Source organism: Paramisgurnus dabryanus, chromosome 10 (assembly GCF_030506205.2).
Source record: "Paramisgurnus dabryanus chromosome 10, PD_genome_1.1, whole genome shotgun sequence".
NCBI lineage: Eukaryota > Metazoa > Chordata > Actinopteri > Cypriniformes > Cobitidae > Paramisgurnus > Paramisgurnus dabryanus.
In genome coordinates, this window is record NC_133346.1 from 24072733 (window position 1) to 24093383 (window position 20651).

At 34.9% G+C, this 20651-nt stretch overlaps 1 protein-coding gene across 5 annotated transcripts; it reads right to left on the minus strand.

The window, feature by feature from the left end:
• Positions 1–963: 963 nt before the first annotated feature.
• On the minus strand, positions 964–13012 carry skor2 (SKI family transcriptional corepressor 2). 5 transcript variants are annotated; one of them, XM_065290220.1, is made up of 10 exons: positions 12683–13012; positions 11769–11842; positions 6158–7982; positions 5533–5596; positions 5274–5351; positions 3666–3728; positions 3450–3548; positions 2688–2755; positions 1831–1893; positions 964–1624 (listed from the first exon to the last, which is right to left on the minus strand). In XM_065290220.1, the coding sequence occupies exons 1-9, from the start codon at positions 12683–12685 to the stop codon at positions 1834–1836; spliced, it is 2334 nt and encodes a 777-aa protein (XP_065146292.1). In that variant the 5' UTR covers positions 12686–13012; the 3' UTR covers positions 964–1624; positions 1831–1833. The 5 variants fall into 5 exon arrangements, with proteins under 5 accessions (XP_065146292.1, XP_065146291.1, XP_065146290.1 ...); XM_065290219.1 differs by having other exon boundaries at positions 964–1569; positions 3666–3731; XM_065290218.1 differs by having other exon boundaries at positions 3666–3731; positions 12683–13011.
• Between the last annotated feature and the right edge of the window lie 7639 nt (positions 13013–20651).

A 20651-nucleotide genomic window follows, 5' to 3' on the forward strand; every position in this document is an offset into this window, starting at 1 on the left:
TGTTAACATTTTTTAATTGTTGCAATTACAACAATTAAACAATCTGAGGTATATGGCCGGAACATGCATATTTTGTTACAAATGCAATCTCTCAATTAAATATGTCTTTTAAAACCAAAAAAACTATTTCAACTGTTGTAAAGTAGATGGACACCACTTGCCACCACAAATAAATAATGACCTATGTATGTGTGTTGGGGTGGGGGGGAGGGTCCTGCTAATCCTCACAGTGTGCATGGGGACAAACACACTCCAAAAAAGATTTTTATTGTGTTATGCTATTTAACACATTATGTGGCAGTTTCCCGGACAGGGTTTAAATTAATCCAAGACTATAGTTATATTAGGACATTTAAGTCATTTTTTCAATGCACCTTACAAAAAACAATGCTGGTATGCATCTTGGGACAAAACAATGACACAGATGTATGTTAAGATATGTCAGTGCAAGGTGTTTTTAAATGTAGGCAGCTCAAATATGCATTTTACTCTGGGACCAGTCCGGAAAAAACGTCCTTATGTGTCAATTTATGTTTTGATTTTGTGTTAAAAAAATTAAAGTGACAACACAAATTGTGTTAAAGTTAAAAGAGCAAATGTGTCTAGATAGATCTATGTCTAGTTTCGTGACATTTTTTATAATACATACATTTATCATAAATTCTCTGCAATTAACCTCAGAATAATAAGTCTACAAACCAACAGCACTGCATTGTATAGTTTAATATGTTTTTTTTCTTAATTCTAATTCTAAGTTTAAGATGTTTTTGTGTCATGAATTTTCTTTGGAGGGGGGAGCTCGTGAAGACATCTATGGAAAGTTCCCATAAAACATGGAAACAATGTGTGTGTATGTGATACATAATATAACAATTGTACTTTTTATTTAATAATCATTTTAATACATTTTTACACCATTATTAAATAATTTTATTGTTATTTACAAAATACCAGTAGGAATTTTCTATAAAGGATAAGCAGTCAACAAATGTGTTTTCATATTATAGACTTTAATTATCCACATAAATAGTAGAGAAACTACAAGAACATATTTAAATACATTTGCATGAACAGTCAATAACTTTTTTAAATCTTGTGTTTATGTCAATGTTTTATTTAAACAGGCAAAACAAGAAAGGTTTACACTTTCAAATTGCTCTTAGACCTAAGCCACAGTACAGAGCAACCTGTTTCCCCCACAACCTCCTTTTTGTACCTCTATTTACAACCTTTAGCTAATATAATTGTACAGTTTTCAGATATTAATAAATAAGTAAATGCATGGGTAAATAAATAAACTAAAATGAGTTCATAAATAACCAAAATGGGGTTACTGTACAGGAAATAGGACATATAAATTATAAATCACTGGTAGATGCATATAATTGTACTGTATCTCAGTAGATTGATGTAATTTGGCTTCACTGATGAAATTGACATTATTTAATGTGGCCGAATCAATGACAGCATTTGACATTTTGGTTCAGTGAAAGCAGCTCACGGTGCAAAGGAACAGGTTTCTTTCATTGTGCGTGATGAATCCTTATGATGATCTGAACGGTTTAACCTCTGTGTATCGAAAAATGTTGAGAGCAGCTTTATTTATGTTTTTACATGATGTTACCTGCAGTAAAACATATAACAGTTACTATAATACAGATTCCCAGAAGAATCAGATAAATATTGTAATAAATAATACATTAGGAACATTTTGTTTTGTAGCTTTAAAAAAAATATTTTGTTCTCATGTAACAATGATTATTTAATTGTAATTAATTTAACAAAAACAAATAGAAATACCATAACAAATAACTTGAATAGGCTACTTACCATTTAGCTTTTGTTTTGATGTGTCCCGACCTTTTCTTTTCTAATGATGTTTGCATAGGGAATCTACAAATGAAGATTATGGGATTCATTAATATTAAAAATGTCCATCAGCAGTGCAACATTTCACTTACAGTAGCTTACATGGATGTGAAAGACCATTTAGCACATTTTACAAAACTGAATGTTCCAATCCTGTATGCTGATTCGTCAGTGTGGAGTGTTACAGCTGTGCTACAATATACAATTTACTATTTATTTTATTTTTACTAGAGGTAAAATAGCTGTTCGTTTAAATATTATGTATATAGCATAGCATCAATAGAGGTCAACCATTAACTTTGATTTACATATGGGAGACTATGTATTTACTGCACAGTCTCTTCCACCTTATTGCTTAAATATGTGGTGACAAAAAAGAAAACCTTTGTTTCAAGAAGTAGAAATCTTCACGCTATATATATTTCTCTTGATTTCATGCATTACTCAGGTTCAGCTTTAATCTTTCATGTTGCATATTCTTTCATATATGATATCTGCCTGGATTGACTGATGATATTGAACTGAAAGAACACACAACAGCAGTCTGCCTACATTATCCATGTGTTAAAACACAGATGCACAAGTGATGGATGTCATACTGCTATGCAATGTTGAACCAGTTCTATAAAACAAAAGACTCTGAGAATCTAGATCCTGCTGGTTGTCTGTTTATATCTAGCATTTCTTTTATTCTGTTATTGTAATATAAATTGATCTGCTTTAAAATACTAATTGATGTTTCAAATCTGATTCATGTGTTGGATTTTTTTATCCATTGATTGAAACAGATGAGAAATTATATATTTACACACTCTTACCATCTGTAACTGTTGTACCATCTCTTCCCTGTAAGCCAGTTCTCTCTTCATTTGGTCCTGAAAGTTATCTGTAAGACAGCAAATTTTATTAACCCCTTTTCTTAATTTTAAGACTACTGCTTTAAATGTTATGTCCAACGATTATGGAAATAATCGAAATATATTTAGACAGATATTATATTGGTGTCAAATATTTAAAACATGCTTATGATTTCCTTATTTGTTGTTTTCATTATTTAAGGATTTCACTAAAGAAACCAAATTATATAATCAAAAGAAACGAAACATAAAATGGAGAAGAAATATTCTGCATTAATAAAATGTAAGGGAATTTGTAACATCAAAATCCTAAAGACTTTTCTGTTTGTTTTTATAAAGGCACAAAGCATATGTTTGGAATATTATTATATTAACTGAGCTGAAGTAACAAGAATCCTTAGGTTTATTTAAATTTAAATGAATGCAGATATTAAAACAAAAAGGCCTCATGCCATATACTTTTACAAATAAATTTAAAATTCCCTCAATGATTTATTAAACTTATTGTGCTGATAATATAATTGTAGTGATTTTTGTATTGCATATTTACTATAGATTAATTAAGTACATTTGAATGCTTAAAATTTGTCATATTGTTCATTGTTATAGACTTTAGGTTAAACTCGCTGTAATCATTGGCCATAACGTCAAGAGAAAGAAGATTTTCTGATTTTATGTTTAGCTGCGATAACAGAGTGTGTAAGATGAAGAAAGTAAACTTACGGAAAACTGGAAATGGAGAGCTGCCTTTAAGAGCGTGAAACTCTTGCTCGAGTCTCCTCCTTAAATCTATCTGCTCAAGGAGAACCTTCTGTAGTTCCTCTTAACGACAGATTATACAAAAAAGTATTTAATCTCTTATTCAAGCAGTGCAATTCTAAAACATGAATTTTACCATAAATGCTCTTATATAGTTTTGTAATTTAGTTGCCATCTCACCTTTTTCCATGTTCTCAACATCCTTCTTAAGACATACGGGAGAGTTTGGGTCTTTACTTGGATCTGCTGAGCAAAAAGTACAATTTTAAAATATACTATTCATAATGTTATTATATTCTTGCAATCAGTAATATAATTGTATTGTATACAGTAATTATGGATGGCCAAATGAGTAAATACTCTTTCTATAGAGAACCTTAGTGCCCCCCAAAACAATAGATCTCTATCTGAGTTTCTAGATGTATGTATATTCCGTATGTCAACCGACAAAATATCGTAGTACCATTAGCAGTCAGTAGATGTCAGTATGAGTATTAGAAACAGTCTATCAGAATCAAACTGCATTACAAAGTATTTTATTATTATCCATTCCTATTTGGAAATAGATATATAATTTTGTTAGGATAGTGGTGGGGCGATGGTATTCATGTTATATAAATATGATTAGGTAAAACATCTGTGCCTTCTGTATATACTCAACAATATATTCCTGAACATTACTCAGTATCTGATAAGGGCGTTAATTGACATTAAATTAATTTATTAGACTAGCCATTACCATATACATGTATAATAAAATAGGTGAGATTGTTCTGAAAATTGTTATTCTGCTGATTTCTTTAATGTTATGGCAGTATTGAATCATAAAATGATCATGAACAGTTTTGATTGGAATCCTAAGGAGCTGCGACGTCCATTGCACAGCTGTGTTTTTGTGTCTAAATTGCAAATAGCTCAAATGAAGTGATCCAATGCGTTCATATAATCTTCCCCTCATTCGCTGTCTCTCTCTCTCTTCTCATTTCCCATCTTGCCTCCTTAAGCCGAACAAGGCGTTCCTCATTTGGAAAGCGGTCTTGTTCTCGCTCTCCTTCTCTCTGTCTCATTTGACAAGCAAATTTGCAGACAGTGCCTGAGGATAACAACCTCGTTTGACAGTCAATTAACCGTGAATAGTCAAAGCCAAGGCAGTTTGCATTATATAAATGGAAAATTAGATTATTTTTTTCGTTTCTCCCAAGAAACAGAACTATCTTTAAGACACTGCCTTTAGACTCTTTGGAAAATCAGAAGTTCTAATCACGTTTCTCTGTAGCCCCTTGGAGACATTTAGCAATCAGGCGAAGGTGGTTTCATTTAATTTGTTTCATGTAATTTTTTTCAAATATATTATACGTTATACTGGGAGATCATTATCGGCTGGATAATACAAATGTTGGCATAGATGTCGTAAAACACTTTTAATGTCTTTCTGACAGATAAAAGGCAATAAGCTATGATCTTTCTAATGGAAGTTTATGCCGAGCAAAAGGCAATTATTTCCATTTGATATTGTTCAAATGGTGATTGTCACCTTCCCAGCGATGAGCTGATTGTCTTCCTGAACTGTTATGGCTCCCTACTGAACACATTTTCCCAATGTCATTGTGGCGAGAGCTGGTCCATTTTAAGAGTGCAGCAAGAGTATATTCCATCCTGCATCTTTTATATTTAGATTAATCCTAATATCCTTGAAGGGATGGGCTACTGTGTTGCGGAAATTATTCTGCAGCCCTCTTGCTGTAAGTGTTGGATGTAAAATGGCGATAAAGTGATGTGCATTCTTACTTGGATTCTCTCGCCAGTATTCAGGAGCAGACGTTTCTGTATCAGGGATGAAAAAACTGCTTTGTTCTTTGTTGTCATCTAAAAGACAGATGAAATAAGACATCAAATGAATAGAGGGATCAGTATAGTGGGGGAAGATGCTGCATTTAATTAGCTGTATCTTTATTAGGTGTGTGTGTGTTTAAGGTAGAGAAATAATGTTCTTTTTCAGGAGGGCATTCAAATAACATGGCATTACAGCAAATGGTCCATTTCTCACCTGACATGGTTGTCTTGTTTTTGGTTGCATAGGCCGGCAGCCCATCGTCTCTGCTCTTGTGAGCCTGCAACCATAAAACATCAGACAATGTCTGATTAAAACTGATTCATAACATCAGGCCAAAGGTTGAACATAGAGCAACAAAATATATCAGTCAGCCAAAAGCACAGAATTGATTATCCTTGAGAATGACAAAGCTGTTATGTTTTATATATGATCCTGATGCTTGTTTGACTGTGGCAGGCTATCAAGATACTTTAGATAAATCAACACACCAGTTGTTAGTTGGATCTTGTGTATCTGCCTGTCTTTGTGCACTAAGGCTAATTGCTAAAGAATTCCCATTTCCCTTTGCATCGCTAGGAGTGACTGTCTGCTTTCTCTGTTAACGTAGCGTCAGAAGGTTAAAGATTAAAAAGGCTAATAGGCAGAAGTGACAAAGGGGAGCAAACATAATGTCGCCATTAAACAAAACACGACTGGGCTTATTAGGAGGGATCAAAGAGCTCTGAATATTTCATTTCTGCGGGGAACGTCGACTATCAATCTTGTTATGCATACGGACCCTGCCAGCCTATGGCCTGCATTTAAATAATTAGTTAAAGTGCCTGGAGGGAATATTTACATTTTTGCACGCAGGGCTTTCCTCCAGCGAGCCATGAACAGGGTTGGGGACTTTGAGAATGGCAGGCGGACTGACAGTGAGGCTGGGTTTGTCCTCTGCTGAGGTCTCGCTGGTAATGGATGGGAATGAAGCTTGATCTTTGGCCTGTTCCACTGCACTATCAGAGGGTCTGCCTATGTGCAGTCCGCATGGCTGCTGCAGCGTCTGTGGGGGCGTCTGTGATGTACGGCTGCTGAAGTCCTCCTGTTCCTCATCCTGTTTCGTCTCCACATCCACCTCCTGCTCCTCGTCGCTCTCCCCGCTGTCGCTCTGATAACTGCAGCTGGTGCCGGGGGAAAGGTGTCTCTCTGGGCCGAAGTCCTCGAGGCTGCCATGGAGCTTGGCGATACTTTCCGTGTCTTTAACCACTGGACGGAATGCTGAATGGTAACTGGCCTTGCGGGTTTGAAGCGAGGGTGCGTCTAGCAGCTTTAGCCAGCCCTCTGAGGAAGGTCGCAGGTCAGAGGTCACGGGAGGGCAGTCACTCTCGAACAGACCAGATCTGGGGTTAGTGTCTAGGCCGGAACCAGCATCGCCCTGTTCAGACAGGTCCAAAAAGGCTTGTCTGAGAGAAGGGCTTTCCGTGAGAGAGGTAAGAGCATTAGGTTGAGGTTGGAGATAAGTAGGTACTGGAATGCCCCCTGTTGCCCTTGGGGGCCAGAACATGCAAAAGGGTGGGTAAAAAGCATCCTTGCGTCCGGGCCAAAGAAGTCCTGAGAGGCCACTGTTTTTCTGTCCATTGGTCGCCTCAGTGTCGTCCTTCTTTTGTGGACACAAGCCAAATGCAGGGAAAGTGTAGGGACTGGGGAAAAGTGATGTTGATGGGAACTTCTGCAACATGCTGAAACCTTTGCTAGGGACCGGAATAACAGGGTAACTGCGAGGGGCTTTACGGGGCGAAAGGCTACTGGTGTCCAAATCGTCATCGTCCTCATACCTGCCTCTTTTCTGGGCCAGTTCTGGAGAGATCATGTGGGGCAGAACTGAGTTGACGGACTTTATAGAGCCCATGGGCGAGCAGTTAGAGGAAGGGAGTGCCCTCTTGCGGCTTCCACCGTTGAACATGGCTTTTACATCCTCCCAGGCAAACATCAGATCCTCTTGTGGGATTTTCTCCGTCAATTTAAGGTGCCGACGCCAGGAGTTGAAGTTGGCGGCGTCTGGCTGCGTGTACTTGGCCTCAGGTGTGCGGTGTGAGTGGAAGATGAATTTGTTAGGGGAGAAGTACATATTACAGTAGGAGCACTTGATGCATTTAGCCCTTGAGCTGTTGTAGCGTGCTGGGATGAAACTTCCTCGACAGCCCCAGGCGCATTCATGCATCACGTCAAAGGCAAAGTTGTCTGGCAGCTTGGGTGGCGAATTCTCACCCAGGAAAGACTTGCAGAGTCGCTCTGCTTCTCGTTTGGTGATCATTCCACAACGGCGTGACGAGATGGGCATGGCGCCTGCCCGCCGAAGGATCTCTAGCTGTACTGGGGTGCACTGGACGCAGGTGATGCCCAAAGCCACGCGACGATTATGAATCTCGTTGTAGCTGTAGTTCTTCAAGAGGGTATTAGATATCTGTGCCAAGCATAACCGCTCCTGGTGGTCAATGACCAGTGAGACGATAGGCACCCCATAAAGGATGACTTGCCCAACTTGATTGGGCTTGAGGGAGGACCTTGGGGGTGTCAAGGGTTCCTGCTGAAATGAACTGGGTGGAGTGGCCATCACAATGGTGCTTGGTTCAGGCAGAAGACTCTTTTCCATTCTTTGGAGACCACTGACTGGAGATGTTAGTCTGTAAAAAGATTTTATAAAAACGTTAATTCATCATATAAAAATAACAGAAAAAAACTAAACAAAGAAAAATTATGCATGACTATAATTTACATTACAAGAATTAAACCAAAACATGTTTATAAAATATGATGAAGAGATTACACAAACTTGGTTAAGTAGCAGAGTTATTAAATTTATGCCAGAATTATTTCGCTGTAAGAAGCAATTATATTTAGAATTTAAAAATGTATTACTTTTATTACTGACATTTAGACCAAGATAAATTTCAGGACAGATAAAAATAAAGGAAAATGACAAATTAAAGTGATCTACTTTTTAAAAGAAACTGTATTCAACTGTATACTTACTTAAAGGCGCCAATTAAATAACTAAATCAGAAAGCCAACAAATTAAAAATAATAATTGTTATTCACTGAGCACACTCTGCGGCATGATTACTATTTGTCGTTTTATATATAAGCGCATAAAGAAGAGACTCGCAAAAAAAATATGTTTTTAAAATGTTTAATGAATTTAACAACAATAAAACAATAAAACTAAATTTAACAAAAAGTATAGGCAGATTGATTATGCAGTACATACAGTTCAATTCCATTTTGACATACAGAATCACTAATGCGGAGTTTAGGCTCTTGAATATTTTACTAGGTAGTTTAGGTAATGGTCTACTACTACTACTCTACTAATAATAATAATAATAAAATACAATAATAAAAATCATAAACACAAACTGTGCCGTCACATTTTACTGTTTATCATCGAAAAGAAATCTTATTAAAATCAATAAAACTTAACGAAAATCTGTCATTTTCAGACGGAACCAAAAAGTTTTTATTTCTTACCCCCGCTCGCTGTCGGAGATGTCCAAACGCTACAGAATATAAATCATGTCCGTAATCCGCATGAGAAATTAAACATTTGCATTTCACAATGCAAACGGTCAATAAGATAGCGACTGTAGAAATTTTACAGAAGCGTGATATGGCCTCCTTTATCGCGTCCGGTTAACAGTGCAAGACAAACACCAGTGAAAGAGCGAACAGCCACCCGTCTCACACACACCGGCTCTTATTCCCGGTGCGGGATGCGAGTGATTGACGTGACTCTGCCCCTCTGAAGAGCCAATGACTTTTCACCAACTGCCACTCAAACACACTAAAGAGAATCTCAAACACGAGCTGCAGGGCAGGGAAAACCACCCATAAAGCACCCATGTGTAATTGCTTTAAAAGCATGGACAGCGCTGATTGCGTTTCATTTGATAATATACATGACATTACATTGATTTAAACGTGCTATCTCATAAATCGCAAACAGACATGAAATTTAAACAAAGGACAAAACTTAAGAAATATCATTTGTCGCATGTATGTGAGAATGGGTTGTAACATTTAAACTATGAACGGAAACTAACGAATAATAGCCTATCAATACACACACAAAAAAGTTGTTTTTGTCATTGGTTTTTAAACATTCGTAGTCTATAACAATTAAAGGAATGCTGTAATGTAGTTTTAGTTTATTCTTATACGTTAATCTAAAAGGCTATAAAGTTGTACCTTTACAATGTAAAATAAAGTAGCCACACTACACCGATTTAAGTCAAGTCGATCTGTTAATATTCTATCATTATGTTAACTGCCTTGAAACGGTCCAAACTGTCAAGGTATGTCAAGATATTTTCGTACATTCATAAATCAAAAGAAAGGCGACAAAATGTCGACACGTCATTTTTTATCATTATGAGGGTAACACATGGGCTGTACATACGGAATCGACCACAACTCAAAGAAAAACTAATCGTTTGATAGCGATGTCATGTTTTCCGACAAACTGTCCCATCAATAACATTTATATATCAGTATGGATCAATCTTATTATGTTGAAATGGCATCATATTTTCTTCACAGTACTATAAAAAATTTACATGTTACACAAACATTATTTGCTTAAAACGATGTGCTAGTTTTGTTAATTATTAACATTGTAAGTGACAATTTAGCAATGCAGGTAGGTTTGCATGTAATTATACAATTAATAAAATGACTACTGTGCTTAATTGTGACGGCGTGTTGTAGTAATAGAATTAAGATTAAAGGTCAAGTGTTTTGTAAAGCGATGTCATATTGACAGGAAAGAGAGGGTCCCATCTGCAGCCCCCTAAATCTCATTTAGATCCCATCCTGCTGGCTTTTGTCTCCCAATAGCTAAAAGATTCTCTCATCCTATTATATGTATACTTTTATTTTTTGTATCACACACACACACACACACACACACACACACACACACACACACACACACACACACACACACACACACACACACACACACACACACAAATATATATATATATATATATATATATATATATATATATATATATATATATATATATATATATATATATATATATATATATATATATATATATATATATATATATATATATCATATGTCATATGTCGATATGCTTTTAAATTAACATCATATTTTATAATGTTTTATCATTCTAATGATTTTTAAATAATCTTAATAATAAAATAATTACTAAAATAAATATATAAATATATATAGGTATAAAGGAGTGTGTGTTGTGAAGTGATAATTGCACGTTTATGTTTCACCACAGCTGATCACCAGTACAACTGCTTAGCTATTCATGCAGAACAGTTAACTGTGCCTAAATATGTAGGCCTTAAAAAAATCATAGTCCATGACTGCTTGATGCATTAAACGTCATCTATATGTATGTTAACCCTACTGTGAAATTAATCATGCGTTTAAAAAATTACTTATGTGACCTGTCAGGGTCAATACATAAGAAAAAAGGAGGAGACCTAATAGCCAAAAGAATACAACATTACACACCAAATCCATCATCAAACAAATACCTCAGGCACAAACTGTGGTATTTTTAAACACATGAAATATCTTTGTTTTCTAAAGCACGCATTTACTACAATAAAACAAATGATCTTAGCCTCAACTGTAATGCCAGTGAAGACTATGACCTATAATTATCATGAACAAAAAGTCCCACAGTACTCTGCGGTCTAAATAAGCTTGAGTACACTGTCCCACATTATAATCCTTATTTAATGCTGAAGCTCTATCAGAAAATTGCAAGACTAAATGGCACTTCATCTTTAAAGACTTAGAAGCAATATAATTTAAACACAACCCATTTCATCAGGCTTGTAACAATAAAAGTATTCATGGCCAATGGATGTTTCTGTACAAGCATCACCCCTATTTATTTGGTCTTAAGTACAGACAATAAGAGAAATTTATGAAATTACTCGGTTGGTATGACATCACTTCTCAAAGTATCTGACTTCCAATCTATAAAAGGCACAATATATTTATTACTATACAAGATAATTAGATACATCTCTTGATTAAACAGTGATATGACAGTATATCAACCAGGTAAATAGGTCTATGAATCGATACAGTGTGGTGCCATCCATAGTTTTACAGCAGTCCTAAGTCTTTATGTATAACAATAAGCTATCAGTTGTAACACATGCATAATTAATTGCTTTTCAATATTTCCATCTAAAATGTCTAAAACTAATAATCAGAAACAATAAAGGAAACAAATAATCTTTCTATGTCATTAATGTAGGAGAAAATGTAAGATGCCATTACGTGAAATGATTTAATTAGACATTTTTCTTTATTATTTCTGATTGCACTAAAAACACGAAAGACCATACTTAGAAATTGTAATGGGAAGCCCTATTTGATTGTATTATTGTACAACCAATGGTGTACGTACCTTATCCAGTGCTCAGGAGAATCGTCTTTTTTTCTTGTACAGTTCAGCTCACCCTCTCCAACATCAGTCAAACTCTGAAATGTTCAACAAGGTATTTAAGCGTTTAACGGTAATACATTATATAATCAACATTTTTGTGTTCTTCTTTATGATATATTATTATGTTAGGTTTATTACACTTTTTAAAAATGAAAAATATTTACGGCAATTTCTGGTCAATAATGTTTTAACACATTGGGAGCCTATAATAAAAGTTTTGACACTGTAAGTTTCTCTCTATACATTGAGTCCGACATAATGTAAGTCAAAAGCGTACTTAATTTAAAATAAAACATCGCACAACCGAAAATTTTTGAATAAGGTTTGGTTTTAACTAACAGCTTTTATATTCGTTATGTGAGATATATACGATAAAAATAAAAATAAAAAACAGATTAAAACATATGTTGATAATATTATGTAAGTAGGCCTTACAGAAATAAGTTATTTAATAGTAAATTAAGAGTTATATAGTTTGTTTTTCGTTATAAAAACTATGCACATCCTAAACTCAAGCTAAAGTCGAAGCCGAAAAAGTTCTACAAACATGTTTATTTTTATTAGAAAATTACCATAACTGAGACAAATAATATTTACAAATACATTAAAACATACTGAATATGTCGAGAAGTTAGACAGCTACATTTACATTAGATTTCATATCTTTAATCATAACCAAACAACTATTGTCGATATGGTGCTTTTCATTTAAATCACGCATCTGGAGTTTAAAAGCGCAATAACCGAGAAATAAGAAATGATATAGGCTATTTAAGTCAAGTCAGTAATAAAATATCATTATTTTGTATTTAACATGGAATAAGCTTATCTGATCCCTGAAAGATCAAAGGTAAACACTCTTACCTTACACGCACCATGTAATAGCGACGTGTCTCGCGCTCGTCTGATGCTGACAGCTCACGCGCTTGTCCTCAATGAGATGATACACCTCGAGTTTCTTGTCTTCTGTAGGATATTCCGAGTTAAAGCTTTAGAAATGTAGCTCTATGGCTGACAATGCTGTTGTGCTCATGTGCTTGTCTGGATCACTCTGAAATCTCAACTACACGAGAATAGAAAACAAACATAAGGCAAACTGCAGCGCATTGCTCTCGTGCGTCGGAGACAAGCTCGAGAAATGCGCTCATTGCAGCTAACGGTATAACAGAACTTCACATCCCAAAGAATCCCGGAGAGGTGGGGCTCTTTACAGAATGATCAAATGGATAATGGCAAATCATATTTGATCTTTCCTGTCTAAAGGGTTGTGCAAGGAAAAGGTTTTACCGACTTTACTGATTACGGATTCTTTATGAGGTATATAGGAAAATGTATTACCTGTGCAATGTGTAATGTAAAGTTTTTTAAACTTCAGACATTAATTTCATAATAAAGAATATTTTTCAAACAGAAAAAAACATTAATTGTTGTGCACACTTTCACACATCTAGAAATATAACATAAATCATATACACAGAAACACAAATTTTTAAAGTCACAAGCATTAAACAGATACATAAAGAAATTGTTTCAAGGTACATTGCTCCAAATTCCTCTTATTTTGTATGAATAAAATTAAATGCTGCTTTAACACATTAAAGTGTGAATATTTGCTTACATTTAGCAAAAGGTTTCATATAACTTTTACAGAGAAGAGATGACAATAAATACTTGTTTATAATTGTTTGTAATTCTCTATAAGTGTTTATAATTTACACTTGTATTTTACACTCTGATCTCATGTATCCAGTGATTAAAAGAAAAAAAAAACAGGTATTTTAATTGGGTTATTTTACTCTCTTTGGTACATTCATGCAACTGATTATGTATAATTATCAGGTGCTTTCAATTATCAATTGCTTTTGTCATGTTGATATGCTGGTTCTCGGCTGAATAGTCTTACCCCCAAAACATCTCCATACATTTCTATTTGACTTTTATATGCCCATTGTTGGATCCAACTTGGGCTGCTTTGCACACAGGTTGCTATTACTGTAAGAAACTCAAATCTCAAGATTCTTCAGCCATTGAGGGTCTCTAAGAACATATGGAGATGTTGTGTTTTCTAAGATCTCATCCCTGATCAAGAGAGAGAGAGAGAGCCGTGTCATGATGATTTACTTATGCAGTATGTGACTTTGGGATGTTGTGAGTTTCTACTGCCGCATTGCAAGTAAAGATACCTGACAGCTCGGGACGTCAGGAGATGTAAAAAGACTGCACTGTGATTCTTTTGACTGTTCTTTTTAAGGGGTGTTTATGTTTACCTGTCTAATTTTAAAATATTGTTCTGTTCTGCTGTAAGAATTTGACTTTTTATTTCTGTATCACAATGCACAATTACAGGTATGCTACAGTCTACTGTAATGTGTTGACAGACCAACAGTGAATTGTAAATGTAAATCCTCTCCAGTCTCATATACCACATACAGTATTGTGTTACTTTGTACTGTTCAGGGAAATACCGACATAATAATGTAATGTCCATTTACACAATAATTATTTTTTAAACATAAGGTACAGACTTTTGTAAGCAATGATGTGGTGAATACACTCTTACTTATGTTATGCATAATTTGAGAAATGTACCGATGCAAAAATATATTTTGTCTAAAAAACAGGTGTTTAAAGTTACCACATGACGCATTTAAAATTAAATTCAAGACATTAAATGTGATAAAAGTACTTTTTATCATAACAAAATGGTATATGGTATACCATGGTATATTTTTATATTTTAATATATAATGGTATATATAATGGTATACCATGGTATATTTGACCATTTGTCCGGCTAGATATCATAGAGTCCAGTTCTTGAAACGATAACCTTCATTTGGTAATGTGTACTGATATAACAGAAACCATTACTGTATTTAAAATGTAATTCCAAAGACAGTCGGATGTCTGTGATAAATGAGCAACTACACTGTACACAACCAAACAAAATTAAACATTGTCAGATTATGAAGGATGCAAAGGTCATAAAGACAACACAGGGTGAATAAGCAAACCATTCTAACCTTCACATCCTTAATTACTATGCAGGTTGAAAGCCATGCCTTTCAATGTCTTCGTCATTAGCTCTTTTAAGGACAGGATTACTTTGGACCTCATTGATCAGCTGGCATCAGTCTCAACCGGCCAGAAGCATGTGAATGGGACCGAGTTTGTTTCTCTCTGGTTCGTTAAGTGCTCTTCTTTTTCTCTTCCTCTCACCACTGACTTGTAAAGAGCTTTTAATGCAGCTATTAGAGGAAGAGAACAGGAAGTGTGTTGAAAACAGAGCCTTTCATTATTTATGAGGAGGTTTAATCTGTCTCTTAATCACCATTGTTTGCGCAAAGTAGATTTGGCGTTAGTTTAGCAAATTGAGCAAAGACAAGGCTTAGGCGACAGGAGGTCTGTGAATTGAATGGTGCTTTCAAGAATTTGCATATGGACGCAGTAAACTCTTGATGTCATTATTGTTTTTTTATTTTAAATCATGTCACCCCAATCTGCACATTTGCTTCAAACTATCCAAAAGGTACAAAGTTCTAGGACAAATAAAGATCAAATGTGGCCTAACTGCTCATTTTGCTGTGAGATACACATCTCAATGTAAAAACTCCACTGCTGTCTGTCAGGGCTGTATTAATTGTATAATCCCCTAATCCATCTTAATTCCACAGTAGTGGCAAGATCAGAATTGTTTACAGCTCATTGTTAACTGAGAATAACAAATCAGGAATATGTTGAAACCGCTCATAGTTACAGACAGACAGACAAACAGACAGACAGACAGGGATAGATGGATGGATGGATGGATGGATGGATGGATGGATGGATAAATGGACAGATGCACAGAAAACATAATGACATCTATAAGCTTTTAGTTGAAGAGTTAGATAAATAGGTTTATAATAAACATTTAAGCAACTCTTTACAATCACACACAATCAACCATATAAGAAAACCTTATAATTTTTACAAAACAACATTCAGACCTCTTTCTGCTTAGAAAACCGTTTCCATTAGATGTCCACTGTAAATGCAATAACAATAACAAACGCATGAAATTAATCTGCATTAATCTGCATTAATGCGATTTGGAATGCTGAACTATTGCTCACTACAACAACATTCTATTGCTAGAAGAAGCATATGCCCCTCTGTTAGGATAAACATCACTTTACATATCAAGTTAAAACCATGATGGCTGAATCAAATGATGTCATCCGGAGGTATCATAGCACAACAGCGTGGATTACAGCTGTATAAAAACAGTAGCTGCTGTTTGTTCACACAAACAAGTTGTTGTCATGTGATCAGATAATCAGCAGTAAATTGTTTTCATATTTTCCTGTCAATGTATCTCAAGTCTAAACACATACCTTAATTTAATTCTGACATGTATAAGCATCATGTAAAAATAGTTTGCAGGTACATCAGTACAACACTGCACTACAATGCATAATAAAACATTTAAGCTTACAAATGAACTTTGAAAGAAACCTCTTTTGTATTGTAAAGAATAGCATTCAGTTTAGGCAGAATAGGAGACAAACACACTTGCAGAAAAAATGTATAAAGCTGAGACCGGGACTGTACCCTTTAAAAAGGTATATGTACCTTTGAGGCACCAATATGTACCTTTAAAGTACTAATATAAAACTTTTAGGTAGACATGTGAACTTTTTGAAAGGCTCCTGCCCCAGTGACAGCTTTTGTACCTTTTTTCTGAGAGTGAATGGTTAACAGTTGAAAAGGAAAGAACTTTCAAAATTTAGAAAGCTTATAAATTCCCTCATTTTTTTCATCCCTCATATAGACTTTATGGCTAGCATAAGTTTTCTGTGAACACACCCTTTATTACCAGCAATATACATGTAATCTCATAGGAAGAGCACAACATGCTTATTAGCATTTATTTTCACTAAAAAGTTAAATCGTACCAGTTTATTAGATACATTATACTGAAATGAATGACATGTAATTTTAAGACAAGTTATATTTAACAACCTTTTGATTTAAAGACTTATCCATAAATACCTGCATATGGGGTTTATTGAAGCATATCAAATTCTTTATAAAATAAAAATAGATAGATTTTTGCTTTTTGATGAATTGAAGCTTATAGCCAAATTATGAAAAAGCAGCCCACGAATGTACAAAACTCTTTGAAAAGTATATTGTACAAATTGTAAACATGTACAGTACTGTGAAAAAGTCTTAGGCCACCACCACCACCAGACTTGTTGTTTTAGAAGTTTTAATGTCCATCCATATTTATTTTTCAATCTATTTTATTAAGATACAAACAGAAAATACAGGAAATATGTAAAAAATAAATAGTTCAATTTTCAGGACTAAATGTCTTCTTTATAGGCATCATCTGACCTCTCTTGGCATTAAATACATCTTGAGAATTTTTGAGCAGAATAAAGTAAAAAGACTAATAACTTTCAAATTAGAAATAAAGATTTAATTTTATTAAGGTTTAAGAGATCCTGCAGTTTCCTGCTATTGCTCAAGTGGAAGGGGAGTTTAACCTAAAAACTTGACACATCAGTATACATTTTTATACTAACACATTTCCTGTATTTTCTGGATGTATTCTATTAAAGAGACAGAGAAACAATCACTATAACATTGCAAAAAAAAAAACAAATCAAATTGTGGCATGGTGGCCTAAGACTTTTGCACAGTACTGTATGTATTAATGTAAATCATACAGTATGTACTAACAGACATATGTATGAAGGATACTAATGAAAACATGCCTGGAATTGTGTTGATGATATCAAGCATGTTAACATGAAATATATGTGGATTATTACAGTGTCCTAAAATGTTTCTGTAAATCTGTTTTTAATATTACAAAAAAAAACAGTACTGTTGCTATGTGCAAATACATGAGAAACTGCTAAATAGACAGATGCTTTTTAAGTGCTTCTGGGTATTTTAATGTTATTACTAGTACTTTGGTTAGTGGTTGACCTCGGTGATTTATCTTTACAGATTACTGAACTCTTGCTTAGAGTAAAAGCTCAGTCTATTACTCTTAAGTGAAAGTGTAGTGGAGAATGAGAAAAAAAAAACATGTTTACATATTAACAGTAAAAGAAAAATAAATGTGGCACATTTCTGGTCATCCAGATGTTGCCACTGTAATCTGATGCTGTGCGCCCTGATTGGTCTGAAAGTTGTGTTCAAGAAAATGTTTGTTGAATTCGTTTTCACCCTGACAGAAATAAAAAAATCATGCTTTTAAAATAGTTTAAAATATCACTGTGTTTTTTGGCATGCTGTAAATATCCTCTTTACTTCCTCTAGAATTATTTATGCAAAGTATGCATGTTTTCATGTAAATATTTACATGAAATATTTTGAAAGCATTGTGATAAATGTTTCTGAGTGCTTGGTTCAGCACCAAGGAAAGCGATAGTTTATTAAAACCAAAACCACACTGTGAAGATCATATTTACATTTTTATTTGAAGATTGTATCACAGCTTTCAAAAGCTACTCAGTCAGGGACTGTTTGAGTCATATATGACATAAGAGCAGCCAAATGGATCCCCAAGGAGAATTAAACACATTAGATACAAGTTACAATAAGTCCTTGATCAATAAAGCCACCAAGGTAATTCTTAGACTGACATGTTCAAAAGATCACCCCTTTTAGTGTCACTATCAGATGACCAGACATGCTGCAGTGGGTATACACTAGCCTTAATGTTCACAACATTGATATTGGTAAAACCTCTGGTTGTGATACAAGCAGACAATTATTTATAAATGTCAATCTAATTATTTATAATATATGTCTCATACAAAGTTGTGTATTCATCATCTGAATTATACAAAATTACCAGGCTAGTTGTCACGTAAAATTTGTCACGGTTTAACATCCAAAGAACCTTTCTGTTTTTACAAAAAACATATAGTTTTTTCAAAAATTAAAATTACACCATGATTTACTCACCCTAAAGCCATGTGAGATACACATGTCCATAATTTTTCAGACAAACACATTTTCAGTGATTTTAGAAAATGTCCTAGATCTTGCAAGCGTTATAACAGTTAGAACAGCAGGGCTCCCTTGCAAAAGAGATTTGAATATCTCAATGGGACATCACCTGGTAAAATAAAGGGTAAATAAAAAAAGAACAGGGTCCACCTCCTTCAAGTCCAATGAATGTGAATCCATCCTTCACAGAGGTTATCTAAACAGCTCTAGGGGGATAAATGGATAAATGCAGGCCTTCTTAGGGTTATCAATGCAATTTTGTGAGAGAAATAAAAAACTGTATTATTCTAAAATACTGTAATAAATGTGTTTGTCTGAAAAATGATGGACATATGTATCTCTCATGGCTACAGGGTAAGTACATCATGCAGTTATTTTTCATTTTTGACCGAACTATCGCTTTAAGATTATGAAAAGGCATGAAAGAAATAGTTCCTTTAACAACCTTTGACTGAATAGCTCCTTACGGAAGCAAAAATGTTTTTTTGACATTGTTTCGAAATCCTTTTTAGCACCTTAAATTTTAAGAATAAATATGGAATTTTAATATTTTTGGAACAATGTCGCTTTAACCATTTTGTCATGTTGTGTATTTCATTATTGTTTTTATTGTTGTTTTATTGTTTTCATTGCTGCTTTTAAAACACATAAATGTGCCTGTGATACAGATTTTACTAAAGCATACAGTGCTGATGATATGTGAGGTAAAGGTAACTTGCTGCCAGATTTGCATTACGATGAAGCCATAAAGAGATGAGTTGAGAGAAGAGATTCTTTCTATCTCACCCTCTTTCCTTTTAATTCTCTATTTCGCTCTTGTTATTGGGTGTGATTTGTCAAAGCCCCTGGTGAGAAAGCTCACTATCACCGTACGCTTTTCTTTTGGCATTGTTAAAACTAAATGAAACAAGGTAATTAGCTTGTTACAATTAAAGTGACTCGACTGGATAAATTGTAATCACCCGAAATGAAGTTAGGCTTCCCTGCAGGATCGGCCAGCCAGCTGAGCAGCCTCATTTGCATAATTAAAATATACAAATGATAATGGATTTTGTACTCAATATCCAGCGGCTGTAAATCCAAAGAAATATGAATATTACAATAACAACACAGCTGCCTCAAGGTAAACGTTGGATGATTTTCCTATAGCGTTCAGTTTCCTCTCACTTGCCCTCATGCGCTCGGCCGTGGTACACCGAGACGAGTCTGGCTATGTGAACAGAGGTACCGAGTGAAATCCGGACTGATAAAATAGATGAAAAACATTCAAAAGTGATATCAGTTAATAATGCCTGTGGTAGAACCACAGGGTGGAGAAAAAGAGAGATATGTGGACCAATTACATTTGCAAATTGCCAGTGCCGGGTCCTCGTAGCTTTGCTCTACCTCAGGGGAAGCCTTTTGCCTGATTACACGAAATTGGGATTGAATTAAACATCTAAAAGGGTTGTCCTAAGACAAACCGGAATGAAATTAGGCCCGCTTCGCTGCGAGCATAGGAAAGCTGGCACGTGCAGAAAGAGAGAGTGGGAAACATTTTCTCAATTAGATGAGGGACAATGTCATGAAATTAGGCCTTAGAGGTTTTCTCTCCACTTTGCATTTGTCATTAAAGTGTGTGGTGTTGGCCTCTAAACAGCTGGGTTCCTGTCAACTACTGGCTCAATCTCTTGCTTTCTCGCTCTGTGTCTCTTTCTATATATTGGGCTGTGTCCTGACCCAAGCTTACAGTGACCACAACTGTCAAGGAACTGTTAAGAGCAGCCCATATGTGAATTATATCCAGAATCTTCCTCTTTGTGGTAAAACAGGGGCAAAAATAATGTGGGA